The sequence below is a fragment of the Sus scrofa genome, chromosome 12 (genome assembly GCF_054392235.1).
Source record: "Sus scrofa isolate SSC_HxYL_T2T_F1_AM1 chromosome 12, Sscrofa_HxYL_maternal_Yorkshire_Landrace_v2.0, whole genome shotgun sequence".
In the NCBI taxonomy this organism is placed as follows: domain Eukaryota; kingdom Metazoa; phylum Chordata; class Mammalia; order Artiodactyla; family Suidae; genus Sus; species Sus scrofa.
The window spans coordinates 23850539-23871472 of record NC_139394.1 but is presented as its reverse complement, the minus strand read 5'-3'; the positions used below and the strand labels follow the sequence as shown (position 1 = coordinate 23871472).

Here is a 20934-nt window from a genome sequence, read left to right as displayed (position 1 = left end):
CCAGTTCAACCCCTAGCCTGGGAACTTCCATATGCTGTGGGCGTGGCCCTGAAAAGACACACACACACACACACACACACACACACACACACGCTGGCGTGATGAGCTAGTGTGAATTCTTCCAGAAAACCCTGGGCGTGGCCCTGAAAAGACACACACACACACACACACACACACACACACACACACACACACACGCTGGCGTGATGAGCTAGTGTGAATTCTTCCAGAAAACCCTGGGCCACCCAGACGCTTCCTGTAGATTTCCAGGTTCCCAGAGCACTTACAGGTGCCTGCAAACCCGAGTTAGAGGCTAGTTCTTTAGGGTTCTCTCTCATCAGCCTGTCTCCAGGGACTGCACCTTCTCATAATAATAGCTAGTATTTATTATACACTAATGTGTCGTATCAGATGTTTTACCTACAGGATTTATTTCTTTAGTTTTCTTTTAAAGTTAAGATGTAATTGACCTAATACTGTGTTAGTTTCATGCATACAACCTAATGGTACAATGTTTGTAGCGATTGTGACATGATCAGTACAAGTCTAGGTCCATCACCATACATCGTTACAATTTTTTTTCTTGTGATGAAACCTTTTTTTTTTTTTTTTTTTCCTTTTTTGACCACACCCGAGCATGTGGAAGTTTCCGGGCCAGGGATCACATCAGAGCCACGGCTGCGACCTACGCCGCAGCTGTGGCAACGCCAGATCCTTAACCCGCTGTGCCACAGCAGGAACCCCACGTGATGAAAACTTTTAAGATCTGCTCTCTTAGCAACTTTCAGATATACAGAATAGTCTTATTGGCTATAGTCACAGAGATGGACATTACATTTCCAGGATTTATTTTATGACCGGAAATTCGAACCTTTTGACTACCTTAACCCATTTCAGCCACCCTCCCCCCCCACCTCTGACAACCACCAGTCTGTCTGTATCTAGGAACTCAGATTTTTTTTTTTTTAACTCCACATATACGTGAGATCTTGCAGTATTTGTCTTTCACTGTCTGGTTCCACTTACAGCGTAATGCCCTCAAGTTCCACCCAGGTTGTTGCAAATGGCAAGATTTCCCTTTTTCTAATCTTTATTTATTTATTTTCTTGGCCGTGCCCGCAGCATGCAGAAGTTGCTGGGCCAGGGGTTGAACTCATGTCCAGCAGTGAGCCGAGCCACAGCAGTGAAGTTGCTGCATCCTTAACTGCTAGGCCACCAGGGAACTCCCCCCTTCTTTTCATATATATCTCACATTTTCTTTATCCATTTATCCACCAGGGGATGCTTAGGTTGCTTCCATGTCTTAGTTATGGTTAAATAATGCTGCAGTGAACCTGGGGGCACATATATGTTTTCAAGTTAGTGGTTTTGTTTCCTTCAGACAAATACCCAGAAGTGGATTTGCTGGATCCTCTGGTCGTTCTGTTTGATTTTTTGAGAAGCCTCCGTAGAGTTTTCTGTAGTGGCTGTACAGTTTACATTCCCACCAACAGTGCATGAAGGCTCCCTTTTCTCCACATCCTTGCCAACACCTGTTATTTCTTGTCTTTTAGATAACAGCTATCCAGTATTTTATTTTTAAATTTTTATTTACTTATTTTTTTTTAATGGCCGAACCTGCGGCATATAGAAGTTCTTGGGCTAGGGTTCACATCGGAGCTGCAGCTATGGGCCTACACCATAGCTACAGCCACGCCAGATCTGAGCCTCATCTGTGACCTGCACTGCACCTCAAGACAATGCCAATCCTTAACCTCGGTGAGCGAGGCCAGGGATCAAACCCACCTCCTCAGGGACAGCGGTCTGATTCTTAGCCCACTGAGCCACCACGGCAACTTCCCAGTATTTTATTTTAAACCTCACCACAGCTCTAGAAGTAGATTCTCATATATTATGCCCATTTTATTTATTTATTTATTTTTTTGTCTTTTTTGCCGTTTTCTTGGGCTGCTCCCGCGACATATGGAGGTTCCCAGGCTAGGGGTCCTATTGGAGCTGTAGCTGCTGGCCTACGCCAGAGCCACAGCAATGCGGGATCCAAGCCATGTCTGTGACCTACACCACAGCTCACGGCAAAGCCAGATCCCGAACCCACTGAGCAAGGGCAGGGATCAAATCCACAACCTCATGGTTTCTAGTAGGATTCGTTAACCACTGAGCCACGACGGGAACTCCTGCCCATTTTAAAGACAAGCAAATACACTTAGGTAATTTACGTGAGGTGAGCTTGAGCCCAAGGCGACTAACTCCAGAGCTTGCATTTCTCCCTTATCCTGTCTCACTCTTTTCTCTTCGATCTCTTTCTTATTCCTCTTCCGTGCTGCTTATTTGAGTTAATCATATGCATGATTTTGGTGAACAATAACTGAGGTTCGTGGCACAGGGTCATAATCAACATTGCAGGTCTCCTTGTCTCCACACTTCATTCCTGACCCCGATCTGCCTGCCCCCCAATAATTACCCGCCTAATAGATTAATGCGTCTTTTCAATCCACCTTCTATATGCTAATTTTATTTTTTATGTTTGTTTGTTTATTTGTTTTTTGATGCACCCATGGCACGTGGAAATTCCCAGGCTAGTGATGGAACCCGAGCCACAGCAGTAACCAGAGCCATGGCAGTGGCAACACCTGATCCTTAACTCCTGAGCCACCAGGGAACTCCCATCCTTCCTTCTTAGAGCTTGTCGCCCTATCCTGGATTCATTTCCTCACGTGCTCATGTAACTCAGTTAAAAGAGTCTTTGTGTAGCAAACTTTCTGATGTCTTAGCTTTATTTCACACTCAAATTTAAATGAGAATTTAGCAGGGTATAAGATTCGAGGAGTTCCCATCATGGCACAGCAGAAACGAATCCGAGTAGGAACCATGAGGTTGCGGGTTCGATCCCTGGCCTTGCTTATTGGGTTAAGGAACCGGCATTGCCGTGCCTGTGGCGTAGGCCAGCAGCTACTGATCCGATTAGACCCCTCCAATTAGCCCCTAGACATCCATATGCCATGGATGCAGCCCTAAAAAAAAATAAATAAATAAAATAAAATAAAATAAAATAAAATTCTAAACACATTGAAAGTATCACTTCCTTATCCTCTTGTGTCTGTTGCTGCTGAAAGTTCTAGTCAAAGCTGATACTTGGAAGCATCACCTGTAAGCATTACTGTTCAACTATAAGCAGTCTGTGTTTGTGTTTCAGAAAACTTTTAGAATTTTAGCGTCAAGATTTTCAGATTTCACAAAATAATGTTTGAATGGGATTTTTCACTTATTTTCTTTTCTGTTTGGCATTTATGAGAAAACCCTTGACTGCCCCTCAGGGACCCTCCTAACATCTCCCTCTGGCACTTGCCTTTTCTGGGGGCGAAAAGGGTACCACTCCTGTGTCAGTGTAGAGCCACAGGGCTGGCCTTTTCCCTGCAGTGAACCTGGCCAGCACTAGATGGCGCTGCTGTCCCCTTCTGGTTTGTATTAGGGAGCCCGCCTTGGCGATGCTCTCGGACTGTCAGCGAAAGACAGGCAAAGAGAAGCTCTCCCTGAGCCAGTCACCCACCTGTTCCTGTGTCCTCTCCCACTCCGGGCTGTGTTTCCTTTCGACACTGGAGTCCAGACTTTTCCATCAGGTGCCTGAGCAGGTTGTCTGAACTGAGCAGGTGGGGAGCCTGTATCTCCCCATCTTCGCTCAGCTCCTTCCCACGCTGATGCCATCACTTCCTTTTGTCTCCTCCGCAGTCAGACTGGTTCTTCAGTGACAACGAGGACAAGGGAGAGAGAGTGAGTATTGCAGAGGGCCTGTGGGGTGGGGTCTGGCCTGAAGTGGGCCCTCGTCCCAGGTGGGTGGGGTGAAGGTCTCTGCCGTGACGACATCCCCAAGTCTGATGGAGGAGACAAAGGCTTTGTCCTCGGGAGCCTCCAGTCTGATGGGGACAAAATTTTCGCCTTCATGAGCCCCCAGTCTGATGGGGGAGATAAAAGATTTGTCCTAAAGAAACTGAGTCCAGTAGCAGCGGCAGACTCCAGCCTCCAGTCTTACGTGGAAGATAGAGGTTTTAGGAAGGTCCAGTCTGATGGGGGAGATACAGCTCCTGCCCTCAGCCGAGCGCGGGCCTTTGGGGTTCAATCGAGGTGTTGGAAAAGGCACCAGACAGTCTAATGGGGGGCACGTAGGACCTGCCCTCAAGAGTGCCTGACTGATGAGCGACACAGTCCCTGCCCCGCTGAGCCCCAGTCTGACAGAGGGAACATGAGCCCTGTCTTTGGGACTCCCCGTTCCGTGGGGGTGCTGACTGACACTCCTTCTGTTCACAGACCCCTGTGGACGACAAGGAGCCCCAGTCAGTGCCAAACATCGAGTACCTCCTGCCTAACATTGGCAGGACAGTGCCCCCTGGGGACCCAGGTTCAGGTGAGTGGAGGGGCCTGGGGGAGGGCAGAGAGGGGGTGGGATCCCAGACACCTGGCCAGACGCCCAGCTTCCCCGCTTCTGTCCCTGTGGGTCCCCCCTGGACTGGGTGGGCTGTGGTGGGGGCTTCTGCCTCTCTGGGGAGGCCCGGCCTGTGTCGCGCCCCCTCCTCATCTGTGCAGCCGCCCCACCCCCGGGCCGGGCAGGTGCCTTGTTCGCCCTCCTTCACTGGTCTCTTTGCCGAGCCTTTGATTTCTCATGGGCTTTGTGTCCTGGGCACATTCCTCTTTTTAATTTTTCTTTCTTTTCTCCTCGCACCCCTCTACCCGCCTCCCTCTTCTCCCTGTGCTCTGCCCCCGTCCCCTGGATTCTGCCCCTTCTCTTCTCCCCCTTCCCTCCTCCAGCGGACCTGTTGGAGATTTAAAGGGTACAGTGTGGCATCGCGGCCGCGGTCACTAACAGTGGCGGGTGATTAGAAGAAGGCTGGGCAGGCAGAACCGTCCGGGGCTCTGAGGACCTGGCCCTGATGCACTAGTCACCCCTGCTTGATAACAACGCACCCCGACCCCACTCCTGGCGAAAAACCTTTTCTCAGGAGGGAGGCGCTTGCCAAGTCCGATCCCCCTTGCCAGGAAGTCTGGGCACTGCCTGGCTGTCCTCCCACTGTCCCCCACACTCTGTGGCTTTCTTCTGTCCCAAGCTCGGCCACTTCGGGCTGGTAGTGGGACCCGGCCTTTTCAGATACCAGGGATGTTCCCGCAGAGGCCTCCGTACACCAGGAGCTCCTGCCTCAGCCGCCTCCAAGTGCTGGTTCTTCCTGCTTCCGAAACCAGAGCCCCTGGGCCCTCAGCCCCTAGGTCCTGCTCCCAGGCCTCTGGCCCTATTAGAGGGGAGTAGCCCAAGGACCAAAGAACAGCCAGTCCCTGCTTGTCTCCAGCCACTAACTCCTCCCACTCAGTGGGTGACCCGCCCTTAGTATTCTGATCGCTTCTGTCTGTGACAGAGGCATGCTGCAGCACCCTGAGTTTGCAAGAGGCAGTATGGGGAGAGGGCCAAAGGACAACAGGGAGTGTAGATGACAGAAAGGAGCCCCCCGTCTCTTCTAATCACCTGCTGCCACTCTCCTGCCTGCCCCGTGTGTGTTGCTGTGTGGTCAGTCCATCTGCTCTTCTCACCGTGGGCGGGGGCAGGGGCGGGGGCAGAGGGCTGGGTGGTGGTAGCTGGGGAGGAGGCATCTAACTTGCTTGCCCGAGAGTGTGGATTAACCGCACCTGCCCGCTGCCCCATCAGACCCCAGGAGATCCTCGGGTCGGCCTCCCCAGTCCTGGAGACAACACTGCCAGGACTTGTCTCTGGTTCTTCTGGTTCTTTCTGTACCCCAACAATATTAAGAGAGTGGGAGCCACCTCTCTTCATAACTCTGATTAAAAACAGAGGCCTACGGAGTTTCCGTTGTGGCTCAGCAGGTTAAGAATCCAACTAGAATCCATGAGGATGTGGGTTCGATCCCTGGCCTTGTTTAGGGGGTCAAGGATCCGGCATTGCTGCAAGCTGTGGCATAGGTCACAGATGCAGCTCAGATCTGGCACTGCTATGGCTGCCAGTGTAGGCTGGTGGCTGCAGCTCTGATTCAACCCCTAGCCTGGGAACCTCTATATATAAAAAGAAAAACAAGCAAGAAACAAACCAGTAGAGGTCTTTCCCCATAAGAGCAGACTGACCCTGATTCTGGAGGTTGAACCTCTCCAGGCTGTAACCACCAGCGCTCTCTACCTCCTGCCCCACCCACTCCCTGTCTGTCCCTGTATGCCATCCTTCACCTGGGCCCTCTGCCCTCTCACGCCCTGGAAGTGGGGGAATGGGGGTGGATATTGGGCACCCACTTGTCTTTTCACTGTGTGGTCTCCATTTCTCCAGAGCACCTGTGGTTTGCTGTGTTTTGTTATTGTGGTTTCCATGGACTGCATCTGATATTTGGCATTTTTCTCTCCAGTGCTTCAGAGTAACAGGGACAGGAGGGGAGGGGAGAGAAACTAGGCCAAAGCAAAGCCCCCACCTTGTCCTTAATCCTGGGCCAATGAGGGTCCGTGGCCAGCAGCCTGACGTCACTTCCTGTCTCAAAAGGAAGTGGCGATGGACATCCTTCTCTGCTCCGTCCCTGTCCCACAGGAAATGCCCTCAGAGGGCCATCACTCTCCCAGGACCTGGGGCGATCTCAGGTGTCTGAACTCCCTGGTTTCTGAAGCCTTTGAGGAGAGGGAATTGTGTTCACAGGACTCAGCCTTCCCTCGCCCAATCCAACTTTCATTTTTCTTTCATTTCTTACCAACAGATTCCACCACCTGTAGTTCAGCCAAGTCCAAGGTAAGTGCCATGGCAACTTGGAAAGTTATACCCTTGTAGGAGCCGGCCCACTTTGCTTTTTGGTCAAGGGAATTGGGAGAATGTGATTGGCTCCTTGAGGAAGACTGATAGTCACGGGGAAGGAAAGTAGGAAATACCACCTTGGACACGAGGTAGACTGAGAAGTCGCTGACCTTGGCAGTGCTTGGGGAGGTAGCTGGTGTGGTAGAAGATCTAGTTTGGGAGTTAGGTGGCCTGGAGGCAGTGTCATCCAGTGGTTAGAAGTACAGAAAGGAGGAGTTCCCATCATGGTGCAGCGGAAATGAATCCAACTAGGAACCATGAGGTTGTGGGTTCGATCTCTGGCCTTGCTCAGTGGGTTAAGGATCTGGCGTTGCCATGAGCTGTGGTGTAGGTCACAGACGCACATCAGATCCTGCGTCACTGTGGCTGTGGTGTAGGCTGGCAGCTGCAGCTCTGATTAGACCCTTAGCCTGGGAACCTCTATATGCCATGGGTGCAGCCCTGAGAAGACAAAAAAAAAAAAAAAAGAGGTACAGAAAGGAGTTCCCATCATGGTGAAGTGGAAACGAATCTGACTAGGAACCATGAGGTTTCAGGTTTGATCCTTGGCGTTGCTCAGTGGATTAAGGATTTGGCGTTGCTGTGGCTGTGGTGTAGGCTCGCAGCTGTAGCTCTGATTCAACCCATAGCCTGGGGACCTCCATGTACCGCAGGTGCAGCCCTAAAAAAAACCAAAAAAAAAAAAAAAACACCCAAAAGATGAAGTACAGACAGTCCTGGGCTTACGTCCTGGCTCTGTCACTTAGTACCTTTGGGACATTGGGCAAGTTTCCTAACCTCTTTCTGATCCTCAGCTTCCTCATATTATTTACGGGCATAGGGATTATATTGGGTTAACAACAAATATGGCTGAGATATGATTATTTTTTAAGGTCTTTGCAGAGCCCAAAGCCCACAGAAGGAAGGAAATTATAATAAGGAAAATCCGTGAAATTGAAAATGATTGAGAAAATCAGGGAAGCCCAAGCCTGTTCTTTAGACCAGCTTGTCGCCTGCTCCAGAGCCTGCCCTCTGAGGCAGAACCAGTAGGGCCAGAACAAGATGCTGACCTCAGGCGGGCCCTGCCCAACTGTTAGGTTAGAGCTTGAAGACCAGGGATGTGTCTTCATCAGCTCTGGCTGCCACAACAAGATACCGTAGACTGGGTGGCTTAACAACAGAAGTTTATTTTCTCACAGTTCTGGAGGCTCCAAGTCCAAGATCAAGGTGTCAGCACGGTCCGTTTCTGGTGAGAGCTTTCTTCCTGGCTTGTAGATGGCCGCCTTCGCACTGTGTCCTCAGAGAGAAAGTGAGCAAGGGAGAAAGGGCGAGCTCTCTGGTGTCTCATCTTATGAGGGCACTAATGCCACCCTAAGGGCCCCACCCTCATGACCTCATCTAAACTGAATTACCTCCAAGGGCCCCAAATACTATCACACTGGGGGGTTAGGAATTTAACATATGAATTTGATGTGTGTGTGGGGGGAAGAGTTCTCTCCATAGTAGTGGGTGAAATTAGTTCAATGTTGGCTGATCAAATGGGCTCATTTCTGGGAATTCCTGTCATGGCGCAGTGAAAATGAATCTGACTAGGGACCGTGAAGTTGCGGGTTCGATCCCTGGCCTTGCTTAGTGGGTTAAGGATCCAGCATTGCCGTGAGCTGTAGGTTGCAGACGTGGCTCGGATCTGGGCTTGCGGTGGCTATGGTGTAGGCCAGCAGCTGTAGCTCTGATCTGACCCCTAGCCTGGGAACTGCCCCATATGCCAAGAATGCGGCCCTAAAAAGCAAAACAAAGGGGGGGGCGGGTAGGGGCTCCTTTTGGTCTGGATCTCTATGCACTGGTCAAGTACCAGTGAGACCAGTGTGCCTGACACCAAGCAGGTGCTCATAATGTGTCAGATGGAAGCACTGGACAGCAAGAAAGAAGGCTGCTCTAGTTTGGTGCAGGGGTTCCCTGTAACCCCTCCTTAGAGCCTCTGCCTGCACACCCTCTAGTGACGGGGAGCTCACTCTACCTCAAGACTGCTGTGGCAGGGAGCAGGTTCATCATAGTGACCCGAATCTAGCTCCTTGTCCCCTCCACCCCCTGCTCCTGCTTAGCCACGTGGTGTCCTGTAGCCTCTCCTGGACTGACCCCTTGACCTTGAGGTGACCCCTGCATTCCCTGGAAGTGACCATTCTGACCTCACTGCTTCTATAACTAGCCAGCATGAGAGGTCATTTGATCAGATGAGTCAGAGAGCAAAGGCCAGGAAAGAAATCGGCCTTGGCTGCCATGGGCCTCAGGTTGGTCACAGCAGTGCTGTGTGTCACACAGCTGCAGCCCTCTGGAGTCGCACAGGGTGGGCACCCAGGGCCCAGGAGCCACACACCTGTGAACCCTGAATCCCCAACGGATTCCAGCTTTATCAGAACTGAGCGATAGGAGAGTGTGTAGGGTGCAGAGGCAGCATCTCTGGGTCTCCAGATTCCAGCAGGCAGACCTCGTTTTCTCATACTTCCCTTCATTGTACTTCACAGATACTGCTTTTTTTTTTTTTTTTTTTGGTTTTTAGGGCCGCATCCATGGCATTGGAAGTTTCTCAGGCTAGAGGTCTAATTGGAGCTGTAACCACTGGCCTACATCACAGCCACAGCAATGTGGGATCCAAGCTGCATATGAGACCTACACCACAGCTCACGGCAACACCGGATCCTTAACCCACTGAGCGAGGTCAGGGATCGAACCTGCGTCCTCATGGATGCTAGTCAGATTTGTTTCTGCTGAGCTGTGATGGAAATTCTGCTTTTTTTTCTCTTTTAACAAAATGAAGGTTTGTGGCAACCCTATGTTGAGTGAATCTGTCAGCACCATTTTTCCAAGAGCATTTGCTCACTTTGTGTCTCTGTGTCACATGTGATAATTCTTGTGACATGCCAGGCTTTTTTTTTCATTATATTTGTTTTGTTTTTGTTTTTTTGTCTTTTTGCCATTTTTTGGGCCGCTCCCGCGGCATATGGAGGTTCCCAGGCTAGGGGTCCAATCGGAGCTGTAGCCGCCGGCCTACACCACAGCCACAGCAACGCGGGATCCGAGCCGCGTCTGCAACCTACGCCACAGCTCACGGCAACGCCGGATCGTTAACCCACTGAGCAAGGCCAGGGATCGAACCCGCAACCTCATGGTTCCTAGTTGGATTCGTCAACCACTGCGCCATGACGGGAACGCCTTTCATTATATTTGTGATGGTGATCTGGGATCGGTGATCTTTGATGTTACTATTGCAAAAAGATTACAACTCTCTGAAGGCTCAGATGATGGTTAGCCTTTTTTAGCAATAAAGGTTTTTTTTTAAGTTAGTGTACATTTTTTAGACATAATGCTAGTGCACGCCAATAGGCTACGGTGTATACATAAGTTTTATATGCTCTGGGAAACCGAAAATTCATGAGACTCATTTTATTGCGGTGTTAGCTTCACTTCTGTAGCCTGGAATCCAGCCTGCACTATCTCTGAGGTATTCCTATATTACACTGCAGCTGAAACAGGAGGTAGCCTGTGAGAAGGGATGGAAGGACCCAACATTTCTCTTGGAAGATGCGGGTTCAATCCCTGGCCTTGCTCAGTGTGTTAGGGATCTGGCATTGCTGTGGCTGTGGCTTAGATCAGCAGCTGCAGCTCCAGTTGGACCCCTGGCCTGGCAACCTCCATATGCTGCAGGTGCAGTCTTAAAAAAAAAAAAGGAGGGATGAAGGGCAGGTCATTCCAGCCCAGTAGGGGACCAGTCCTGGCATCGGCTTCTACAGGGATCCTTGTGCTCAGGGGACTCCATTCACCCATTTGTTCATTCATTTAACATTTCTCTCTCTCTCTCTTTTTTTTTGGGAGGGGGGCTTTTTTAAGGTCACACCAACATATGGAAGGTCCCAGGCTAGAGGTGGAACGGGAGCTGCAGCTGCCGGCCTACGCCACAGCCACAGCAATACGGGATCCAAGTCATGTCTATATCAGGTTTTTAACCCACTGAGCCACAAAGGGGATCTCCTCATTTAACATTTCGTGAGCACTGTGCTAGGAGTCATGGATGCAAACACACATAAGCCACTGCCCTTGCTCTCAAGGAACTCAGGGTCCGATATGCATGCTGTGGAAACAAAGCCATTCTGATGTGAGAGGAACTGGCGTATGTGCATTTTCCAAGGCCTATGAGAACAGAAAAGGGATTTCCCAGCTCAGCCAAAGGGAAGGCTGGGTGGGAGGTTGCTGTGCAGGAGTTGCCCAGTTGGAGTTGGGCCTAGTAGGGAGAGTAAGAGCTCATCCCTAAATGAAGGTGGGGAGGGGCTGAAAACAGAGCCCTGGAACGATGCTTCTTAGTGGGTAAAAGGGGAAAGAAGAGCTTCCCAAGAGACAGAAGGGAGCCCAGAAAGGGAGGATTAAAAACCGGTTGGGGGCTCCCGTTGTGGCTCAGCAATAACAAACCTGACGAGTCTCCAGAGGACGTGGGTTCCATCCCTAGCCTCACTCAGCAGGTTTAGGACCTGGCATTGCTATGAGCTGTGGTGTACGTTGCAGACATGGCTTGGATCCCATGTTGCTGTGGCTGTGGTGTAGGCCGGCAGCTGTAGCTCTGATTTGGCCCCTAGCCTGGGAACATCCATATGCTGTGGGTGTGGCCCTAAAATAAATAAAATAAACAGGTTGGGAGTTCCCGACGTGGCTCAGTGGTAATGAACTCAGTATCCATGAGGATTCCGGTTCAACCCCTGGACTTGCTCAGTGGGTTAAGGACCTGGCATTGCGGCGTAGAGCAGTGTCTAGAGCTCAGATTCGATCCCTAGCCTGGGAACTTCCCTATGTTGCAGATGCGACCCTAAAAAGACCAAAAAATAAAAAATATATGTATATATATATAAACCATGTTGGAGGATGGGCAGCTTGGGCTCTGCTGGGGGATCATGGAAGGCTGGGACCAAAAAACATCCAAGTTGCTTAGCAGTGAGAACAGTGGCAGAAAGTTGCCCACCTCCGGGTCGTAAATCACAACTTGGAGGCAGTTTCAATCCAAACCATCAGATTGTGCAGGATTTTTTTAGCCGCTTTGGCAGCAGAGCTGGTGGTTAGATTGGTCTAGGGTTGGGGATTGTCCAGATGGGGCGCTGGTGGCATGGCCAAAATGCAGACATGTGGTGGGAAGTGACGTGAACTTGGGCAGGTTGCCTTGGAGAGGTGTGTATCTGCTGCGTTGGTGGAAAGGCAGGTTTCCCAGGTGAGAGTGAGTGGGGAGGGAGGGAAGAGCTGTGGTTCCAGAAAGGTCCCTGCCGACTTTGGTATTACAACCGCAGGATAGTACATGTGAAATGGGTTCAGACTGGCAAATGTCATTCGCTGTTGAGAGCCTATTAGTACCAGAGCTGTGTCTAAGAGGATTTATGTTGCACTGGATGCAAGTTGGAGCGAGGTGAGAAACCAGCCTCCAGCTCACAGGCAAGAGCTGAGAGTCTGGATTACGACCTGGAGGAGGGGCCGAGCCGGAGGCTTCAGGTTGAGGGGGGCGCAGAGGGCTTGTCTTTAGAGGGGATAGTGATGCTTCCAAGAGGAAGAGTGGACATGTGCCTATGGAGGTGCAGGGCTTGGCTTGGACCTGTTGAGATTGGTGTGGGGCGCGTGGCGGGGGCGCGTGGCGGGGGCGGGGTGGCGCTGAGGCTCCCCGGGCGCCTCCGGCACACTGACCTGTCTCCCGCCTCCCGCACAGGGCTCGTGGGCCCCCAAGAAGGAGCCGTACGCCCGGGAGATGCTGGCGATCTCCTTCATCTCGGCGGTCAACCGCAAGCGGAAGAAGCGGCGGGAGGCGCGGGGGCTGGGCAGCAGCACGGACGACGACTCGGAGCAGGAGGCGCACAAGCCCGAGGAAGGGGCGCCGGCACCGGGGGCTCAGGACCGGCCGAAGGGGCAGCTGCCGGGCGCCGCCCTCCCCGAGGCCCCCGGGCGCCTCAGCCCCCCGGCGGCGCCGGAGGAGCGGCCGGCCGCGGACACGCGCTCCATCGTCTCGGGCTACTCCACCCTGTCCACCATGGACCGCAGCGTTTGCTCGGGCGCGGAGGGCCGGCGGCCGGGCGCGGGGGACGAGGCGGACGACGAGCGCAGCGAGCTGAGCCACGTGGAGACGGACACGGAGGGCGGCGCGGGGCCCGGGGGACGCCCGGCGCGCCGGCCCTCGTTCAGCTCGCACCATCTGATGCCCGGCGACACCCTGGCGCGGCGCCGCCTGGCCCGGAGCCGCGCGGACGGCGAGGGCGCGGCCGCGGGGCTGCCGGGCTCGGCCTCGTCCAGCAGCCAGGAGTCGCTGCGCCCCCCGGCGGCCGTGGCGGCGGCGGCGGCGGCGGCGCTGGGCTCTCGGCCCTCGCGCCTCGAGGCGCTGCGGCTGCGCCTCCGCGGCACCGCCGATGACATGCTGGCCGTGCGGCTGCGGCGGCCGCTGTCGCCCGAGACGCGGCGGCGCCGGAGCAGCTGGCGCCGCCACACGGTGGTGGTGCAGAGCCCGCTGACCGACCTCAACTTCAACGAGTGGAAGGAGCTGGGCGGAGGGGGCCCCCCGGAGCCCGCGGGCCCGCGGGCGCACAGTGACAACAAGGACTCGGGCCTCAGCAGCCTGGAGTCCACCAAGGCGCGGGCCCCGTCGTCCGCCGCCTCGCTGCCGCCCGCGCCCGGGGACCCGGGGAGCCTGCAGAGCCAGCCCCCGCGCCGCTCGGCCGCCTCCCGCCTCCATCAGTGTCTGTGAGCCTTTCTCTCCCCCGCACCTTCCCAGCACCGTTCAACCCACCCCAAGCCCCTTGGTTTCCCAGGAGTCGCCTCTGCTCGCACCCCCTTTCGGTTGCCGGTGGGTGCATGGGGTGCAAGTGAGAGGCGCTGAGACCTCGTCTCCAGTTTGTGCGCTGCAGTTGGTATGGGGTGGGCAGAGGGGAAGGCCGGGGCTGGACACAGAGTGTAAGTGGGAGGGAGGGGGGCTCCCGGAGTGACGGCACGGGGGACAGATCGGCTGCTAGGGGTCTCACGTCCGTCCCTTAGATAAGTGACAGACAAGCCCTTCTGAGCCTTTGCGGCTGCACTTAGGGACCCCTGGCGGCCAATGAAGTGTGGATCGGGAACCCCTAAGTCTCAGACTAAAGAAAAGACACTGGGTGATGCTGGCTCTTCACCTCCCCCCGCCCCCCCCCATTAGCTCCTAGCTGCCAGCTAAGGTGGGGGGTTGTGTATGTGTGTCTGGGGAGGGGGGTGGGGGGGGAGGGGTGGTGTGTGCGAATGTGTGTAGTCACTGTCCAAAAGTGTTTCCAGTAGCAACTTCTGCCACTCCTGCCCTCTTCCAGCCCCGCCCCCGCCAGGACTCCCCTGCCTTTGGTGCCCAGGGATCCTACCAGCAAACCCCTGCCCCCTTGTCAGAGCCAGAGAAGGGGGTTGAGGCCGCTCCACAGAGGAAGCTCAGAGACTCTCCCCAGGGTTGCTCCCCACACCAGCCTTTTTCCATCTCTAAATCACCCCCCTTCCAAACGCTGTGACCATGGGGAGCTGCCTATTCCCCAGATAGTTTGGGGAGGGGCCAGGGTCCCCCCTGCTAGACCTCTCCTGCCTGTCTCTTTGTTCTTCCAGCTGTGCCTGCTCCTTCGGGCACACAGACCCCATTTTCTTCCCTTTAAGAGGGAACGTAGTAAAACATCCCTGGTGTTTCTCTCTTTCTCTCTCTCTCACACACACACACACCCCTGATTTACTGATCTGAGCTGGGCTGTTCCTTCAGGAAGGGCTGGACCCAGCCCCTCTTCTTCCCATGCATTGTAAATAGTCCTCAGATCACAGGCCTCCCCCCACACACCCTCACTCATTCCAGGGAAGCCCAAGTGGGCTTGTGAACCCACTGCCACGTCTATCAGTCCTCTTGTTTTATGCAAAGATTTGCTGTAAAGTAGATTTCTCTGGCCCGCCCTCCCCCACCCTTTATTGTAAATATTGTCTCTAAATGTGTAACATATTATAAAGAATTTATAAGGATTTTTAAAGATGTTTTGCTCATTTAAAAAAAAAAGTGTTGTAACAGTGTTGGATAAGCCTCCGCCCCACGTGCGCATGTCTCCTTTCACTGTGTCCTCGACACACTTCTCTAGGCGACAACTAAGATTTCCTGCTTCTGAAAAGTCCTGTCTGAAAAAATATAGTCTCTATCTTGGAAATAAACGGCCTTCCTGGAGGCATGAGTCAGCGTCTCACTTGTTCTGGAGGGAGGAGAGGGCCAGGGTGGGGCTGGGATCGGGGAAGAGGGGGTCCCTGGCTCATGGAGGAGGGCAGGGGGCGCTGGACCGTGTGGTGGCAGAATGGAAGCAAACCTCTGCTCCCTGGTAGCTTGTAGGTGTCCTGGGAGACCGGCCTGAGCGATGACTTGGGCTCCGCATGCAGGACGGAAGGGCGCTGCCCCTCATTGCTGCGGAAGCTGTTCCTGCATCTGCTCTCTTTTCCTGCATCTTCCTTCCTTCTCAGGCCTTCCCGGATTCGGAATGGTCCAGAGAGGTTGCTTGGCAGAGAGAAGGCTTGGGCAAAGCCCAGGCCACTGATGGCATCCATCCTGGCCAGCTGTCCTCATAGGCACTCCAGACCAGACAATATCCCAGCTGGACAGTATGGGTTTTGCCTGTTGTTTTATTCGCACAGGTCAGCCTGCAACCTGGGATGGACTTTCTTCCATGTCATGTCTCTGGAGTTGTCCCTGCCAGCTTCCAGGCCACCTCCGATGAGCCTGGTAGCCATCTGTAGGGAAAGCAGGTGACAGCCGTCAAAGAGAACCTAGGGAGGAGCCCTGGAGCTGGGAAGAGCTTAGTGGCTCCTGAATCCCTTCCTTCCTCCAACTGTGCCCACAGATTGGTTTTGTTTGGCAAATGAGCTAAGAGCTAAGTGTTATTGTGGGCTCACAGAAACCCCAAGGGCTTTATGTGCCCTAAATTAATCCTCCAGCAGTCTTTTTTTTTTTTTTTTGCTTTTTAGGGCCGCACCAGTGGCTTATGGAAATTCCCAGACTAAGGATTGAATCAGGGCTGCTGCTGCAGCCGCCTACACCACAGCCACAGCAATGGGGGATTCGAGCCGTGTCTATGAACTACACCACAGCTCACGGCAACGCTGGATCCTTAACCCACTGCACGGGGCCAGGGATCGAACCTGCGTCCTCATGGATACTAGTCAGATTTGTTTCCCTTGTGTCACAATGGGAACTCCGAGTCTTTTGAGCTCTGGCCATGACACTGTTATGTCCATTTTATATATGAGGAAACTAAGGCACCCAGAGGTGATATACTTGTCCAAGGTCACACAGCTCGTAGGTGGTGAAGCCAGGCTACATCTAAGACTAGAGAAAAGACATAGGGACTGCCCGTTGGGCCACCTTCAAGGTGTAGTAAGCAGTAGGGCTTTGGATAAGAATGGCTCAAAACACTTAAAAAAAAAAAGAATTCTCTAGTGGCTTAGCGGTTAGGACTTGGCGCTTTTGTTGCTGCAGCCCACTTCAATCCCTGGTCCCCGAACTAAGATCCCACCCACATCAAGCCGCTGCAGTCTAGGGGGAAAAAAAAAAAAAAAAAAAAAGGAATGGATCAAAACCTTGTGCTGTTCTTCAAAAACAGAGAGAAATGAAGACATCTCCAGCAAAAAAAAAAAAAGAATTTGCCGTTAGCAGACCTGCCCTATAAGATATACTGAAGGGAGTCCTGCAAGCTGAGATGAAACAGACTAGGTGGTAACTTGAATTCACACAAAGACAAACACCAGTAAGGGCAACCACATAGGCATTATGAAAGATGGTATATACATATATATATATATATATATATATATATATATACACACATATTTTTTTTTTTTTAGGGCCACATCCAAGACCTATGGAAGTTCCCAGGCTAGGGGTTGGATCAGAGCTGCACCACAGCCAGATCCTAGCTGCTTCTTCGGCCTATACCACAGCTCATGGCAATGCCCTATCCTTAACTCACTGAGCAGGGCCATGAAAAGAATTACAAAGAAAAGCATTTATACTGGAGTTCCCATTGTGGCTCAGCTGGGACAAAACCGGCTAGTATCCATGAGGTTGAGGGTTCGATCCCGGCCTCCCTCAGTGGGTTAAGGATCCGGTGTTGCCATGAGCTGTGCTGGAGGTCGCAGACACAGCTTGGATCCTGCATTGCTGTGGCTGTGGCATAGGGCGGCTGTAACTCCTATTCAACCTCTAGCCTGGGAACTTCCATATGCTGTGAGTGAGGCCCTGAAGAGCAAAAAAAAAAAAAAAAAAAAAAAAGCAATTGCATAAAGCAATAATTACAACACTGTGTTGACAGGCTTATAATATATAAAGATCAGATTTGTATGACAGGAATAGCACAAAGGAATCAGGAGGGAATGGAGCCATAATGAAGGAAAGATTTTGCACAAAATGAAAATTAAATTAGTATTAACCTGAACTATATTGTTTTAAATTAAGATGTTAATTATAGGAGTTCCCGTCGTGGCTCAGTGGTTAACGAATCCGACTAGGAACCATGAGGTTGCAGGTTCGATCCCTGGCCTTGCTCAGTGAGTTGAGGACCCATCGTTGCTGTGAGCTGTGGTGTAGGTTGCAGATGCAGCTCGGATTCCGTGTGGCTGTGGCTCTGGCATAGGCCAGAGGCTATAGCTCTGATTGGACCCCTAGCCTGGGAACCTCCATATGCTGCAGGAGCGGCCCTAAAAATGGCAAAAAGACCAAAAAAAAAAAATGTTAATTATAATCCCCAAAGCCACTAAGAAAAGTAATGTCCCCAAATATTATAAATGAAACAAACAGGGAATTTTTTTTTTTTTTTGGTCTTTTAGGGCTGCCCCCACGGCATGTGGAGGTTCCCAGGCTAGGGGTTGAATCGGAGATGTAGCTGCCAGCCTACACCACAGCCACAGCCACGCCAGATCTGAGCTGCATCTGCAACCTACACCACAGCTCAGGGCAATGCTGGATCCTTAACCCACTGAGCAAGGCCAGGGATTGAACCCGCAACCTCATGGTTCCTAGTTGGATTTGTTTCCACTGTGCCACGACAGGAACTCCACAAACAGGGAATTTAAAAGATACACCAGAAAACATCTATTTTACAGAAAAGAAGGTAGGAATCACAGAATAAAAGAACAACCACTGCAAACCAAATATAAGACACATGAAAAAAATAGTAAAATGGCAGACAAAAATTCTACCTTATCCGTAACTGTATTGAGAATAAGGGCAGTTAACACCCTAGTCAAAAGGCAGAGATGGGCAGAATAGATTTAAAAAACATGATCCAGGAGTTCCCTTGTAGCACAGTAGGTTAAGGATCAGGCATTGTCCCTGCAGCGACTCAGGTCACAGCTGTGGTGCAGGTTCAATCTCTGGCCTAGAAACTTCCACATGTGGCAGGCATGGCCAAAAAGGAAAAAAAAAAAAAAAAAAAAGATCTGACTACATGTTCACAAAAAGTTTACTTTAGATTCAAAGACACAAGAAGATTGAATGTGAAAGGATAGAAAAAGATACAATGCAGGAGTTCCCATCGTGGTGCACTGGAAACAAACTTGACTAGTATCCATGAGGCCACAGGTTCGATCCCTGGCCTCGATCAGGGGGTTAAGAATCTGGCATTGCTGTGAGCTGTGGTGTAGGTTGCAGACACAGCTCGGATCCCGTGATGCTATGGCTGTGGTGTAGGCCAGTGGCTGCAGCTTCAATTCGACCCCTAGCCTGGGAACTTCCATATGTGGTGAGTGCGGACCTAGAAAAGACAAATAAAATATAAAATAAAATAATAAAATAAAGACAAGTAAAATATAAAATAAATAATAAAATAAAATAAATAAAATAAAATTGTAAAGCACTATAGAATTTAAAGATTCATTCATGGTTCGTGCTTACCCAGGGACGCCAAAAATAAATAAATAAATAAGACTCACTCAGTAAAAATGAAAATTAAAAAAGAAAGTTTCTCAGAGAGGAAATCTTAAGTTCTCAGTACAGAGGCTGCTATGATGCAGTGGGTTGAGGGTCCGACTGCAGTGGCCCAGGGAGCTACAGAGGCATGGGTTCGATACCCAGCCGGCTCAGTGGGCTAAGGATCCAGCATTGCTGCAGCTACAGCATAGGCCGCAGCCTAAGCTACAATACTGGCATCCGGATACACTCATGTTTCCCAGGAAAAATTTCTTTGGGAAGACCTCAGATCTGTTTGGGTTGAATTAAGAGGAATTGGGATTCGTCCCTGACCTGGGCAAGTAGAAGGACTATGAGGGTGGCCTGAGCTGAAGCAGAGAATCTGTGGATTTTGAGTGAAATTGCTGGCACTGTGGCCGGGGGTGTGGGATGGAGCTTCCTGCCAGGTGTCGCTGCGAGTGCTGTCAATCAGCCAACCTCAGGGAGTGTCAAGGGAGCCAATATCAGCTAATGGGCATGGTGGTCTCCGGCCCAGGCCCCAGCTCTGTGGACAGTGCTCAGCTGCCCTGTACTGAGAACAGGCTCCACAGTTGCTTAAGCCACTCAGATATCAAAGAGGAAAGACAGGCGTTCCCGTCGTGGTGCCGCAGAAACGAATCCCACTGAGAACCATGAGGTTGCAGGTTCGATCCCTGGCCTCACTCAATGGGCGTTGCTGTGAGCTGTGGTGTAGGCCGGCAGCAACAGCTCTGATTCAACCCCTAGCCTGGGAACCTCTGTATGCCACGGGTGCAGGCCTAAAAGGACAAAAGACAAAAGACAAAAAAAAAAATAAAAATAGGAGTTCCCATCGTGGCGCAGTGGTTAACGAATCCGACTAGGAACCATGAGGTTGCGGGTTCGGTCCCTGCCCTTGCTCAGTGGGTTAACGATCCGGCGTTGCCAAGAGCTGTGGTGTAGGTGGCAGACGCGGCTCGGATCCCGCGTTGCTGTGGCTCTGGCGTAGGCCGGTGGCTACGGCTCCGATTCAACCCCTAGCCTGGGAACCTCCATATGCCGCAGGAGCGGCCCAAGAAATAGCAACAACAACAACAACAAAAAGACCAAAAAAAAAAAAAAAAAAAAAAAAAAAAGGAAAACATTCCCAGGGGATTCAGAAATGCAGGGACAGCGAGGGAGAGAAGATGAAGGTTTCCCAGGTTTCTTATTTATTTATTGTCTTCTTCTTCTTTTTTTTTTTTTTTTTTTTTGCCATTTCTTGAGCCGCACCTGCGGCATATGGAGGTTCCCAGGCTAGGGGTCGAATCAGAGCTGTAGCCACCAGCCTACACCACGGCCACAGCAACAGTGGATCCGAGCCATGTCTGCAACCTACACCACAGCTCACGGCAACGCCGGATCCTTAACCCACTGAGCGAGGCCAGGGATCGAACCCACAACCTCATGGTTCCTAGTCGGATTCGTTAACCACTGAGCCATGATGGGAACTCCAAGGCTTCCCAGGTTTCTGTGTGTGAAGCAGTCTCTTTGCTCCTGTGAATTAGGATCCAGCTCTGAGGCCAAGCTGATGTCAATCAAATCCTTGCTTTGCTCAGTCGCTCTCCGCATCAGTAGACTGGAGATAATAATACCAATAGCCTACATGGTGAGGGTTAAACAGACAATAAATACAGGGATGAGTATTATAAAGCACTAAGAAAGCATGGCTACCAGGAGAGCTAAGTTGTGAGTTGGAGTCTTAGCTCCATCACTTTGTAGCTACAAATCTCTGAGACTCAGTTTCCCTCCCTCGGCCATCAGACTGTTCACTTTGAGGGGGTCCAGGCAGCAGTCACCTACACCTGCCCCTAAATAACACTCCGAGCTTCCTCCTGCCCCATCACAGCACACCACAGCCGGAGCTAACTTCTAAAACAGTGTCAGGTCATGTCACTTTCTTTCTTTTTTTTTTTTTCCTTTTTGTCTTAGGGCTGCACCCTCGGAGGTTCCCAGGCTAGGAGTCCAATCTGACCTGCAGCTGCCTACATCACAGCTACAGAACACAGGATCTGAGCTGCAGCCTCGATCTTTGCCACAGCCAAGGCAATGCCAGAGCCTTTAGCTCCCTGAGCAAGGCCAGGGATCAAACCCGAATCCTCATGGATACTAGTCAGGTTCTTAACCAGCTGAGCCACATTGGGAACTG

At 51.7% G+C, this 20934-nt stretch overlaps 1 protein-coding gene across 1 annotated transcript in view; it reads left to right on the top strand.

Moving 5' to 3' along the window:
* Positions 1 to 15023, top strand: part of ARHGAP23 (Rho GTPase activating protein 23) — a 62074-nt gene extending 47051 nt beyond the window's left edge. The window contains 4 exon segments of the mRNA XM_084984509.1: positions 3727 to 3768; positions 4303 to 4399; positions 6729 to 6760; positions 12537 to 15023. Of these exon segments, the coding sequence (XP_084840635.1) occupies positions 3727 to 3768; positions 4303 to 4399; positions 6729 to 6760; positions 12537 to 13562 (1197 nt within the window). The 3' untranslated portion in view covers positions 13563 to 15023.
* The last annotated feature ends 5911 nt before the right edge of the window (positions 15024 to 20934 follow it).